Source organism: Guillardia theta (genome assembly GCF_000315625.1).
Source record: "Guillardia theta CCMP2712 unplaced genomic scaffold GUITHscaffold_53, whole genome shotgun sequence".
NCBI classification, from domain to species: Eukaryota; class Cryptophyceae; order Pyrenomonadales; family Geminigeraceae; genus Guillardia; species Guillardia theta.
In genome coordinates this window covers 332,421-344,901 of record NW_005434621.1, presented here as the reverse complement: position 1 = coordinate 344,901, position 12,481 = coordinate 332,421, and the positions used below count along the sequence as shown (strand labels likewise).

Sequence of the window (12,481 nt, the reverse complement as noted above, 5' to 3'; positions counted from 1 at the left end):
GAGGAGACGTCAGAATGCTCCCAAGCCAGAGCATCTGCGATGAGAACGTTAAGGGGGAAGGAGATGGTGACTGAGTGAAGGGGGAAGAGATTCAAGAGGAAAAGAATGAGGAGGGAAAGAGAGCAGCAGGGAGGGAGGGAGGGAGGGAGGGAGGGAGGGAAGGGAGGGAGGGAAGGGAGGGAAGGGAGGGAGGAGTCAGAGGGAGGATGAGAAAGGATCGAGGGAGGTTATTATTACTATGAAACAGGAGAAGCCGAAGAAAGCAGCAAAATGCAGGAAGTTGCTGTGACTGTACAGTTGAAAAAGAGAACTCAGTAATCAGGTAGTGGAGTCAAGAGGAGGAGGTGGTGGTGGTGGGAAGAGGAGGAGAAGGAGGAGGAAGGAGGAGGAGGAGGAGGAGGTGGTGGTGGTGGAGGTAAGAGGTCGAGGTGGAGGAGCAAGAGACAGGAGAGGAGAGAGGAAAGGAGGGGAGCTTACAAGAAGAGAGAGGTAATAGATGAGTCGTGCGATCTAGCAATCGAAATCTCGCCGACAAGCCGCAAGTTACCCACAAAGAAGCCGAACATGAGACATGCTGCGATCGTTTGTCAGAGGAGGAGGAGAAAAGTTGAGGATGAGAGGAGGGGAGAGGAGAGGAGAGGAGAGGAGAGGAGAGGAGAGGAGAGGAGAGGAGAGGAGAGGAGAGGAGAGGAGAGGAGAGGAGAGGAGAGGAGAGGAGAGGAGAGGAGAGGAGAGGGAGAGGACAGAGAGAGGAGGAGAGAAGGGGAGGGGACGAGGAGGATGGAGCGGGAAAGAGGGAGGGTAAGTTACCCCATGCTCCCTGCTGATTGGCACGAGGCCAAAGAACGCCTCCGAGAAAAACGACAGTGATGGGAGGAGCCATGTATGCCATGACCTGAGCGAAGAAGAGGTGAGGAGGGAGGAGGGAGGATGACGAGAAGGAGAAGGAGGAGAAGTAGGCGCAGGTGGAAGGAGTACAAGCAGGAGGGAGGAGGGGAATGAGAGAGGAGGAGGAGGATAAAAAGAAGAAGTAGGAGCAGGAGGTAGGACAGGAGCAGGAGCAGGAGGGAGCAGGAGGGAGCAGGAGGGAGCAGGAGGGAGCAGGAGGGAGAAAGAGGATAAAGAGACCTTATGAGTGTAGATGTACAACCCGGAGGAGAGACTTTGAATGAGAGGAATCCACAAGATGCCGAGGATGGTCATGACAACTGTTGCGACCTGAGAGCGAAGGGTAAGGAAAGAAACGAGGATGTAAAAGAAGGGATGCGGAGGGATCGAAGACAAGTAACATGTCATGACAGCCCTTGCTGGTGGAGGAAACACACCTTGCCAACAAGAACAAGCTCCTTTTCGCTGGCGGACTTGCGGAGGCTGCCATGGAGGAGAGTGAGAAAGGAGAGTTTGAGGGCAAGATAGTATCACTTGCGCCAGACGTCCATTGTGAAGATCGTCGAAGTGCTATGGTTGAACTTCAGAATCGAGTGAAGCAATCAAGAGAGATGAAAGAAAATCACCCTCCTTCCATCCCTCCCTGTCTCCCTCCCCTGACTCTTCCTCCCTCCCTCCCTCCCTCTTCCTCCTTCTCTGTCTCTCTCCCTCCCTCTGTTCATCCATCCATCAACCCACGCTCCCATCCCTCGCTCCTCCCCCTGACTCTCCCTCCCTCCTCCGTCCCTCCGTCCTTCTCCTCCCTCCATTTCTTGACACACCCTGGAGGTCAAACTTGCCATCTCCTTCCCCTCCTCTACCCCCAACTGCTGCTCACCTGTTGAAGACGGAAGCGAGCGAAGACATGAGAGCTGCAAGCATCGCTGCGATCTGTTGCAACGACAAGTTCAGACGCAACAAGATCGTCAGCACATCTTCAGCACCATAAGTCCGAGAAGAGGAGACGGCAGGATGTTGACGACAAGGTAAGGAAATGCCACGTTGTAACCTGCACTCTGATCCAACAGCTCCTTTTGATAGAGTGCTCTGAGGGGTTTGCAGTGAGTGTACAAGAACATGTTGTGCGCGAAAGCTCGCACGGCATCGAACATGATTCATAGGAAACAAGAATTCCTCACAGTGACGAGAACTCGATCACAGCTGAGAGCTACTGCACTTGTATTTCACGTACCTGCAGACTATCCCGGGAATGACCATCATGAAGGGAGGGAGAATCTGAAGGTTGAAACATCACAACCTTGACATGACATGTTCCAACAGTTGTCTCCTCCTCAGCACAGACAAGCGACTTTGTTCGGCACAGAGACTACTTTGCAAGTTAGCCCGCCGCTCCCAGTACCTTGAGGTAGGCTGCAAAAATCGCTCCGGCTCGAGCATGAGCTGGTGATTTGGCGGCGATGACTCGCTGAACAACATTCTGATCCGTGCACCAGTACCTGCTATGGATGAGAAAGGAAGACAACAGAAGGTGAAGCAAAGAAGGAGATGGTAGAGGAGGAGCAGCAGCAGCAAGAGAAGAGGGAGCAGGAACAGGAGCAGGAGCAGGAGCAGGAGCAGGAGCAGGAGCAGGAGCAGGAGCAGGAAGGGCTGGGGTAGAAGTAATGTCGGGATGCAGGGGCTACCAGATGGAGGTGAAAGGCATTCCGAAGAAAACTCCAGTCCATGGGAAGTCTTCATGAGAAGGTGGTTGAAACAAATGTGCGTGCTCTCCTGGGACCTTTGAGGTTCGTTAATGTTCAATCTTCCTCCTCCTCCTCCTCCTCCTCCTCCTCCTCCTCTTCCTCCTCCCTTCTGCTCCTCCTCCTCTTCCCTCTCCGCTTCCTCCTCCTCCTCCTTCTTCTTACCAACACAAACACAAACACCATCGTCATCACGAACATCATATCATCATCGTATCATCGAATCATTATCGTTCTCCTCCTCCTCCCAGAATACGTCCCCTTCCCTTCCTCCTCCTCCTCCTCCCCCTCCTCCTGCCCCTTCATTCCTCCCTCCTTGTCATCCTCCACCCCACTTTTCCCACACCTTCTGCCACATCATGTCGAACCCTCCGACCCTCTGCATGGCGATGAAGAGGAGGACGAGGCCGCCTGCGATCAGGACCACGGTCTGGATCACTTCAGTGTAGATCACTGCCGCCATGCCCCCGGTCGCCGTGTAGATTCCCGTCCCCACCACCAGGCTCACGGCCCCGCTCCACAGGTCCCACCCGACCGTCTGCTGCAGCACGACTGCTCCAGCGTAGAGGGCGACGCTGACCTTGGTGAGTACGTAGAGGAAGAGGAGGAGGCACGCGTAGTAGGTACGCAGCCCGCGCGAGTACCGCCGCTCGAGGAACTCCGGCATGGTGAAGACGCCAGAGCCGATGTAGAGGGGGACGAAGACCCAGCCTAGGAGGAGGATGGCGAAGGGCGACAGCCACTCTCCCCAGGAGACGCACATGCCGACCTTGGCTCCGCTCCCTGCGAGGCCGATGAAATGTTCGGATCCGATGTTGGAAGCGAAGAGTGACGCGCCGACAGCCCAGAACGCTGCTTCCCTTCCCGCCAAGAAGTACCTCTCTGCATGCCCGTCATCGGACGAGCACTGGCTGGACTGCGAGACGAGTTTGGGTCCTGTCGCTCCTCCCCCCTTGTTCCGGTTCTTGTACGCTATACCCAGCCCTATCCCCATGCAGAGGATGAAATATATCCACACCATTGCCCAGTCCCCCAATGCGAGCTGCCCTGCGCTTGTTGTGTCTGCCATGATGTTGTCGGTGAAGGATGCTGGATGCTGGAAGTAGAGCCGGAACTACAAGAGCATGTCGCAAGGCGTTGAACGAGGCAAGGGCGGGAGGGCAAGACAAGGAAAAGGTAAGTCAGCAGCTGTGGTTGGAAAGCGGAGAAGCAAGCAGGTGAGGAGAATATAGAAGAATCCTAGAGGAGAATATTGAGAGAATGAGTAGTGATGGAGAGGGAGAGAGGGAAAGAGCAAGGGAGCAAGGGAGAGGGAGAGGGAGAGGGAGCGAGGGAGAGGGAGAGAGGGAGAGAGAAGGAGAGAGGGAGAGAGAAGGAGAGGGAGGAAGAGGGAGGGAGAGGGAGGGAGGGAGGGAGGGAGAAAGGAATGTTGGGGAGTAATAGTGAGTGTAATGGGGTACTCACATGCGGTAAATAGGGGGTAGTGGTAGTACACGTCCTTTGTGTGTAGACAGGGCCAAGTAAAAAAGCCAACAGATAGGAAAGGAATTCTACGAGAAGAGATGAGAGGAGAGGAGAGGAGAGGAGAGGAGAGGAGAGGAGAGGAGAGGAGAGGAGAGGAGAGGAGGGGAGATGAGATGAGGGGAGATGAGATGAGGGGAGATGAGACGAGACGAGACGAGACGAGACGAGACGAGATGAGATGTGATGTGATGTGATGAGATGAGATGAGATGAGATGTGATGTGATGTGATGAGATGAGATGAGATGAGATGAGATGAGATGAGATGAGATGAGATGAGATGAGATGGGATGGGATGGGATGAGGGGATGGGATGAGGGGAGAAGATGAGTATGATGAGAGGACAGGACCATATGACTGTCCTGCCGTTTGATACAATGCGATGAGTTGAATCATCTGAGTCACAAAGAAAGTCGAGGTTTTGTTGATATCATAAAGATCTTATGATTTCGTGTAGCCTTTGGGAGAAGGCATCCAAAGAGAAATTCTCCTGTACCCTTTTCCTGTCAACAAAGCCCATCATCGTCGTAATAATCACAACAATCATAATCTCAATCTCAATATCATTCATCATCACCATCATTGTCGCACCATCATCATCCAATCATGGTTGTCATCATCATCATCATCATTGTAATCATCATCATCATCGTCGTCGTCGTCATCATCATCATCATCATAATCATCATCATCATTGTAATCATCGTCGTCGTCGTCATCATCATCGAAACAACAGCAAGCTGAGGTCTTCACCTTCCATTCGCCCCCATTTCTCTTGCCCAGCTCCTGTCCTTCAACATTCTGTTCATCCCCGAGGCAAAATCTTCTTCTGTGGCCTCGCACAGAAGCCCCGTCTTCTGCTCAAAATGAGTCAAGAGGCAGAAAATTTAAATGAGGGATGGAGGAGCAGGACGAGGAAGGAGGAGCGAGAAAGGAGGAGCGGAAAGGAAGGAATACTAGGTAAAAGGACGAGAATAGGGAGGAAAGTGAGGACGAGGACGAGGACGGAGAGGACAAGGAGAGAGAGGAGGGGCGAGAGAGGAGGAGGCTGACTTCGTGTAGAACGCTCTCAGTTGGTCCTCCGCTGTTGCATGCGAGGACAGGACGCTGGCTGTACATGGCTTCTATCGGAACCTGCCGACATTCATCAGACGCTTCCCATGGCGTGTCTGAAGCGCACAATGCCGAAATGCTCGTTGGAAGGCGTGTAGATCACTGCGAAGCAATGGCTGCAGGTGGGAGATGAGAGGGAAGGAGGAGGAGAGGGGAGAGGGGAGAGAGGTAGGAAAGGGGAGAGGGGAGGAGGGGAGGAGGGGGGACAAGGACAGAGAGACCTCAGCATGAGGGATCGCTCCTCGTCGCTGAAGCTTGCTTTGAAAATGATCTGGAGAACATGTCATTCGCATCTAGAGAAACGAGGAGGAGGGATGGAGACGGCAAGGCAGCGAGGCAGGAGAGGAGAGTCGTAGGAGAGGACGGAGAGAGCAGGAGAGGAGGGGGAGGAGGAGGAGGGGGGGGGGAGATAGGAAAGGATGAGAGAGGATAATTCGACAGACTTGATCTGAAACAGCAAGGGACTTGCTCAGCCCCTCTAGCTCCCGCTTGTACTCGACCTGCGCCGTCATGGTGAGCGGTGCGGCGATGGGAGAGACGACGAATCTCTTACATTCTCCGTGACTCTCGGGTCGTACCCCCCGGCAATGATTAGTCTCAACTTCCCGAACTCATCCTTGGGCTGATCTCGCTTCAGGCGAGCTGCCAGCAGCCATGCCCTCAACGCAGGCTGGCAAGGTGACAAGAAGTACCAAAAGCCTTTACTGCCAGATCGATGTTCTTCTTGCGCTCGAAACGGTTGATAGACACGAAACACCTTCAGTCGTCTCAGTCGCCAAGGAACGAAAACTCTGCTTGGAGGAGGAGGAGGAGGAGGAGGAGGAGGAGGAGGAGGAGGAGGAGGAGGAGGAGGAGGAGGAGGAACAGCAGCAGCGTACGTGAAGTCGCGCAGAGTCTTGAGCAACGTCCCCGCCTCCTCCGATCTCGTCGACGTCCCGCTCTCGTTCCTCTCGTACGACTTGAGATTGATGCTGGGGTAGAGCACCTACATTCAACGTCAACCTCGAGCCCCAGCTCTCCATCTCGACCTCTGGCGAGATCTTCGCGCTTGCAAATGTCTCGTGGAAGACCTGGGCAGTGTACTTGCTGTTGACCAGGATCTGCAAACACGTGCATGTCGGTATGCACAACAAGAGTGCGATCAGGTAGGATACCCTGTGAGCGAGCAACGTAGTGAACTCCTCGAGCCAGTCGAAAGGCAGGCGGTATAGAGATTTCATCAAACTCCGCCTGCCCTCGTTTCAACCAGCTCCTCTCCGTCGCCCACACCCTCAAGCTCACCGCCCAGAGAGCTTCAGGTCCGGGAAATGGCAGTAGAAGACGATCTTCGATCCTGTGGCGAGGAGGATGGGTACGGGAACCTGGATGAGTACATTTGTCAGATCCCTCGAACAACCACCGGAAGTCACAAGAACCGAGAGCTGATCGACGATGATCACATCATAGTGCGATTGTGTCAGCAGGATGACCTGCAAGGAATCTGCATAAGAGACAAACGCAATGTTTTTCTCTATGGTCCTGTGGACAAGCAATCTCTCACGATGGCTAGATAAATCCCTCGGAGCGTTGCAAACAGGATGTGAAACCTTCCGAGGAGGTGCCGAGGGAGAAAGTCCCCAAACACCTGATGAAGGTGACAAGAGGAAACAGCGAATCTTCGACACGGCTACCTCCACGTTCAACGTGCCATCCCTTGTTTCTTGGAAGCAGTGGTTCTTGTCGTGATGTGAGGTGTACATCACGACACTGTGGCCCTTGTTTTGCAAACCAACAGCAGCATCGACCACCTGCAACCCTACCTCAACTTCCCCTCCTCTTCTACCTCTCACCCTCCTACTCCTCTCATTCACAATGCTCAATCATTTTCAGGACTTTCTTCTCAGAACCCCCACGGTCGCTTCCACATCACCCATCCTACTCTTGACTGGACAAGACAACACCAGAATCATGATCATACCAGCCGTTCAGCTCCTCCTATCCCAAGATCCGGATGCACAAACGCAACCTTCTTGCTCCCCGACGGCTGCTTTCCACGTTCCCCTGGACAAGGGCCAAAGTCAACTTTCCCTCCCCATCCCCTCCTCCCCTAGCTGACTGAGCAGAGGTCGATGTCGCAGGCTCATCCCATCCTCACCTCCTCTGCTTCTCCTCATCCCCCACATCGCTGCCATCCCGCATGCTGCCGCCACGAGCGCCCCGATCCACCATCCAGCGTCTGCCATGTCGCCCAGCCGCCGGGTCAATACTCTTTAGGGTCGCTAATTATTTTTCGAAAACTTATTGTGGGGTGGGTAAATCATTATTAGTATCACGGAATTAATATTTAGAGGACCACTACTGGGAATGACTATCATGATTTTAATCAGATCTGTACAGAAGAGGAAAAGAATACTAACTACACTAACTGATCGTATGGCACATCATAGTACACAACGGCGACATCCCGGCGGCATCTCTACTGGCATAGGGTGTTGCGGAAGTTCACGTACTCCTTGTGCAGGAGCTTCTTGATAGCGTGCATCTCCTCCAGCAGCACCTGCCAATGACGGCGTCAGTAACTCCCCTGACCTCCGAGGACCGTCCCGAGCTCCTCTCCCACCTGGATCTCACAGATGTGCTTCCGAAGCCCTGCCGTCTGCCCCCACTCCCTCACTGGCACGAGGCTACAAGTTTGATTCATCTCGTCTCGCGTCCATCCCACCTTCAGCCCCCATCGCGTCAGCTCTCGTGTACCCAGCCCTGCTCCTCCTACCTCCACACAGACGCAGAGGTCTCTGTATCCTCCACTGATGCTCGCCTTGTACGAGGGATCGTACCTAACAGGAGTGTGTAAGGTGCAACGCGTTTGCCTCACTCTCCCTCCCCTCCTTACCGATTCTTAATGCTCGTGATGCTCATGAAGATGTCTCCTCTCATTGCGTCCCTCCCCGCCTGCCTTCTCCGTCACTCCCTCCGTACCTCCTCCTCCTCTGCCCACCTCTATGTCCTCTGACGTCACCCGCGACGACCCAGGCTTGTCCCTACCGTTCACCTCGAAGCCAACCACAGATTGTTCGCGCAGGAAAGTCACCCACGCAAGAACTTCATCGATGGACTGCACTACTACCGTGCACCTCACGAGGTCGGTCAAGCAGGAGGGGTCCCGCTGGTACGACCTGACGGTCTTCTGCATCGCTCGCGAGCAGGACTTGACGTTCCCGTGCTCGACTCTGCCCACCTGATTCCAACTAGACACCCACAGCTGGAACTGAGCACTGATCTCCTGCGCCTGCAGGAACAGTCGCTCGAAGTCGCTGCTCTCCTGCCGGATTTTATCGTTGCGACTCGAGTATCGCGATCTCCGCATGCCCAGCATCACACTCAGGTATAGAGTCCAAGTCTTGGTGCCCCCTTTGATCACCTCGTTCAGCTCTTGAGATATGGATCGGACTCGCTGGTTGATTTCTTCTATTGCCTGTGTATTTTGTTCCCTCACCGTCTCCCAGCTCTCATCGAAGCTTTTCATAGCCGCCGTCAGCTCCATGAAAGTCTTCCTGTACTGCTTGCGAAACTGGAGGACTATGATGAAGGCAACGACGAAGCATCCCAACCCGAGAGCGAGGAATAACATCCTGAACCATCCTTCAATGTCGACAAATGAAAAGAGACAGAAAGCGCCTTGGAGGAAGAAAGCTGCTATCCAGAAGTAGTGCTGAACAAAATGCGCAAGGTACATTGCGAACGCAACGAAGATCACAGTCACTATGTGCGAAGTCCCGCTACAATACGATCCTATCCCCGTCCCCTGAGTGGAGCATTGCACGAAATCCGACAGGGCGCAGAACAAATTCCCAACAATCACCAGGTGCCCTGTAAAGAGAAGGAGCCACTTGGCCCGCAGTGGAGTGTTGACAATCCCGATGACTATGCCCGAGAGAAAGAGGAAGCTCCAGTAGAAGCTGATGATTGGGTCTGCTATCACCGATATCTTCACAGTTCGAGGCTCTACAGGCGTCGTCGAGTTTGCTTCCGGTAGCCAAATGCTTTCTGTCCACACTGACATAAGCTGTTTGATACCAAACACCAGGTACACTGTGCTCAGGAAAGTAATGCAGACTCTCGCAGGAAGTTTCACCAAGGCTGTCTCGAGTGAGTTGCTGGTGCGGAGAGCCAGCACTCCGTTCACGTCCGTATCTCTGTACTGCCTGAGCCGCTCGTTCAAGGGTCGAAATCGCTTGTCCCTCTTGTGCTCGGAGGCAAGCATCTGCAGCGTTTTGATCGAATCCTCATCGTGCCGAGACATCACTGTGACAACCTCGTCGCAGGATCTGAACACCACGTTGCACTCCTTCTTCAAGGAAACATTGTGCCCCAGGCTCGACAGCCTCTCAAAAGACTCGATGCCTCGCAGCGCAAAGTACTCATTGAACTGTTCGTGGACTCCCAGCTCCCGCAGCACCTGCAGGACTTCGATCCCTCGGGGGTTGTGGTTGGAGAACTCCCACAGCTTCCGCTCGATGTGCTTGTTCACGATGCTTACAAGACAGTCTGTAATCAGCTCTGCAGCCTCGACGGCACCCTTCTCCACCTCCCCGTCCGGCATCACGTACATGGCACACGTCCCCTTGTTCCCCCCCACCATCGGTGCCTCCTCGCACCATCCCGCTGGAAGGAGGAGCAACACCGCATCTTGCACAGAGATCTTGAGAAGAAATTCGAGGATCCTCTCCCTTTCCTTGCGAACTCCTCCCTGCTGCAGCAGTGAGCACGCCCGCTCGCAACTTAGCAGAGAAGGCTTCTTGCTCAACTGGCGGCACGCGTCCATCATCGAGCATTGCCCCCCTGACTCATCTTGCAGGATCGAGAACACCGTCTTCAGTCTGCCAACGCTGTTATGCAGCAAGTAGATGGCTACCAACGCGTACACCACGAAGTCACTCTCTACATCGCTCTCCTCGTTGATTCGTGCAAGCTCGTTCAGAACGCTGTGATCCCTTCCCCATGTAATAATGGGCACAAAGATGGAGCTGTTCCTCAAGTACTTTGCTTTGGATACTCTCGACTCTCCCGCAAAGGAGCCAGGCACGCAGTCCATGTCAAGATAAGTTGCCTCGGGGTAGATCTTGAAAACACTCTTGGACTCGGACGATTGGATTTGGTGGATGCTGTGATGTAGGAGCTCAGGAAACGGATCAGCTTCCTGTACAACATCGCCGGAAACTTCGTTTTGTTGTGATGGATGCAATCTCGTTACAAAGATATGCATCTTCCCTATTGAGAACATCAGCAACAACTTCTGCTTTCCTGCACGTTTGGCATCATTCGAAGAGTTGCCCCATCGTCGGCTCTCAGAGGAGGCAGTGATCGACCAGCAACAAGGAAGATGTTGATGACATGCTGATCTCGACGGTGATCTAGATCTGCATGGTGATCTCGACGTTGATCTAGATCTCCATGCTCTGTTCAACACAGTCGCTGCATCTCATGCCTCGTTCTCAGTACCCACCCCGTGTCCAAAAGCCTTCTCAACATTCCCCTGAGTAAAGTGAGCGCTACCCACCCCCTTTTTTGTGATCCCCACTTCTGACCTCGAAGTACCCCCTGTCTCCCTAACGACCCTTGCTGCATATCTTGTAGCCCAAGGCCGAGTTTTTCATCTTCGTGACCGCTTCGTGACTCGGTACCGAATCTGGAATTTGAATGATGCTGAAATTCTTTCTCTGTGATTTTGAAACTGTCGACATGTATTCTGAATATTTGTGCATCCATGACTGAGGCGGGCTCCGACACCATATTTCCGGTCATCCGATATAAAACATAGTTTTATACGGAGCTCCGAATAATGTTTTATCCGAAATGGCTGGTACTATCAAAACCTCAGTACCTTTTATTTTATTTTAGTGACCGAATTCCCCGAGTTCCGAATAGTGTCTTGTAACGGCGTGGCGGCAATAAATTCATCGTGACAGTCACTCGATTACTCAAGTTTTAAAGAGTCGATAGGCTGACTCATCAGTCACCGGACGGTACGGTCGCAATGACGTCGCTCAGCCGGAGGCTTCACCGGGCCCGCCGGATCGCAAGGCTGCCCACCGTGGCACTGCGGCAGCCTCGACAGCAGTCACTCCAGTTACTGTGTGGTTCTCGCTGGCCTGTGCGCCGGACAGCGGACGGTCAGGGTCAAGCCTCAGTCCTCGACTCGTACTGTAAACCAGGTTAAACTTGATCAGTACGAGGAAAACTCACGGCGAGAAACCTGGCAGATCGGGCACAACAAAGTTGCAGCGGTCGGAGCCTGGTTAGACAAACTTGGGCCGTCCGCCGCCGTCGTCACGGCACTCGGACTCCGAGGCTCCGGGCCCGGGAGTCAGTACTTTGAGTAAAGGCCCTGTGAACTTCTTAGGAGTCTCTCAGTGCTCACAGGCTTCTTTACTCACAGGCTGTGCTTGACCGTTATATCCGTTATTAGCAGTTACCTCTCCCGTTAACACCTTTTGATGGATGAAGTGACGGAGATGCTGGCTATGCGCTCAGGGGACTGTCGGAGCCTCAGGGGCTACTGGATGTGACGGAGGAGAGGAGAGGAGAGGAGAGGAGAGGAGAGGAGAGGAGACGAGACGAGACGATAGGAGAAGAGAGGAGAGGAGAGGAGCCTGAGGAGAGGAGACGAGGGTGAGGTGATAGGGAGAACACGTTTTGTCACCATGACCAGGCAAGGAGTGAAAGTGCCATTGTTCTTCCTCGCCTTTTTTATCCTTGTCTCGAGCTCGAGCTCTGTCTCTTCTCCTGCGAGTTGGAACACAATCACCGTGAATGGCGTCGAGAGCTTTGTTCCAAGTGTGTTGTCCACGGGGAGCTCAAAGATAGAAGTGTACGGCACGGGCTTCATACCGGTGGCAGGTGACTACGAGTGCGTGTTCCGGACAGACTTGACAATCTGTTCCTCACTTCCACTGCCTCCGAGCACTCGCTGCGGTGAAGCTGAAGTCAGGAGGCAGCCAGCGAAAGTCGAATCAAGCACACTGCTCTCCTGCGACTCACCTCACCATTGGGACCTGTCGTCAATGCTCGTGAGGTTCTCAGTGGAAAAGGCACGCACAGCCCTTCGTCCTCAGTTCTTCGCCTTGCTGTACATGGAAGCAGGGATGTCGTCTGCTTCCCCGACCTACGTCGGAGTCTCAGGGCAGTACGATGGTGTCCCTGAGGTCATGAAGGTGCGAGGACGAGGTTTTGACGCGTA

At 53.8% G+C, this 12,481-nt stretch overlaps 5 protein-coding genes across 5 annotated transcripts in view; 1 reads left to right on the top strand and 4 right to left on the bottom strand.

Moving 5' to 3' along the window:
* Positions 1-473: 473 nt before the first annotated feature.
* GUITHDRAFT_111648 (hypothetical protein) lies at positions 474-2,039 on the bottom strand (the record flags this gene model as incomplete). The annotated part of the gene is made up of 6 exons (XM_005829294.1): positions 474-574; positions 811-895; positions 1,129-1,218; positions 1,326-1,371; positions 1,766-1,818; positions 1,872-2,039. 6 exons carry the CDS (start codon positions 2,037-2,039, stop codon positions 474-476), a joined length of 543 nt encoding a protein of 180 aa, XP_005829351.1.
* Positions 2,040-2,266: 227 nt separating this feature from the next.
* On the bottom strand, positions 2,267-3,621 carry GUITHDRAFT_73946 (hypothetical protein; the record flags this gene model as incomplete). Its single annotated transcript, XM_005829293.1, has 3 exons — positions 2,267-2,384; positions 2,571-2,655; positions 2,958-3,621. 3 exons carry the CDS (start codon positions 3,619-3,621, stop codon positions 2,267-2,269), a joined length of 867 nt encoding a protein of 288 aa, XP_005829350.1.
* A 958-nt stretch (positions 3,622-4,579) lies between these two features.
* GUITHDRAFT_74012 (hypothetical protein) lies at positions 4,580-7,282 on the bottom strand (the record flags this gene model as incomplete). The annotated part of the gene is made up of 16 exons (XM_005829292.1): positions 4,580-4,652; positions 4,903-5,006; positions 5,203-5,283; positions 5,330-5,378; positions 5,484-5,533; positions 5,706-5,762; positions 5,816-5,889; positions 5,955-6,019; positions 6,168-6,247; positions 6,291-6,362; positions 6,417-6,492; positions 6,544-6,623; positions 6,678-6,731; positions 6,803-6,886; positions 6,933-7,049; positions 7,220-7,282. Coding segments are annotated over 16 exons (1,179 nt in total), but the record flags the coding sequence as incomplete, so codon positions are not given.
* A 435-nt stretch (positions 7,283-7,717) lies between these two features.
* On the bottom strand, positions 7,718-10,525 carry GUITHDRAFT_111645 (hypothetical protein; the record flags this gene model as incomplete). Its single annotated transcript, XM_005829291.1, has 5 exons — positions 7,718-7,798; positions 7,841-7,963; positions 8,015-8,078; positions 8,135-8,193; positions 8,240-10,525. 5 exons carry the CDS (start codon positions 10,523-10,525, stop codon positions 7,718-7,720), a joined length of 2,613 nt encoding a protein of 870 aa, XP_005829348.1.
* A 1,420-nt stretch (positions 10,526-11,945) lies between these two features.
* Positions 11,946-12,481, top strand: part of GUITHDRAFT_141314 (hypothetical protein) — a gene marked incomplete at both ends in the record, with an annotated part of 9,439 nt that continues 8,903 nt past the window's right edge. The window contains one exon of the mRNA XM_005829290.1: positions 11,946-12,481. This exon is cut by the window's right edge and continues 296 nt beyond it. Within this exon, the coding sequence (XP_005829347.1) occupies positions 11,946-12,481 (536 nt within the window).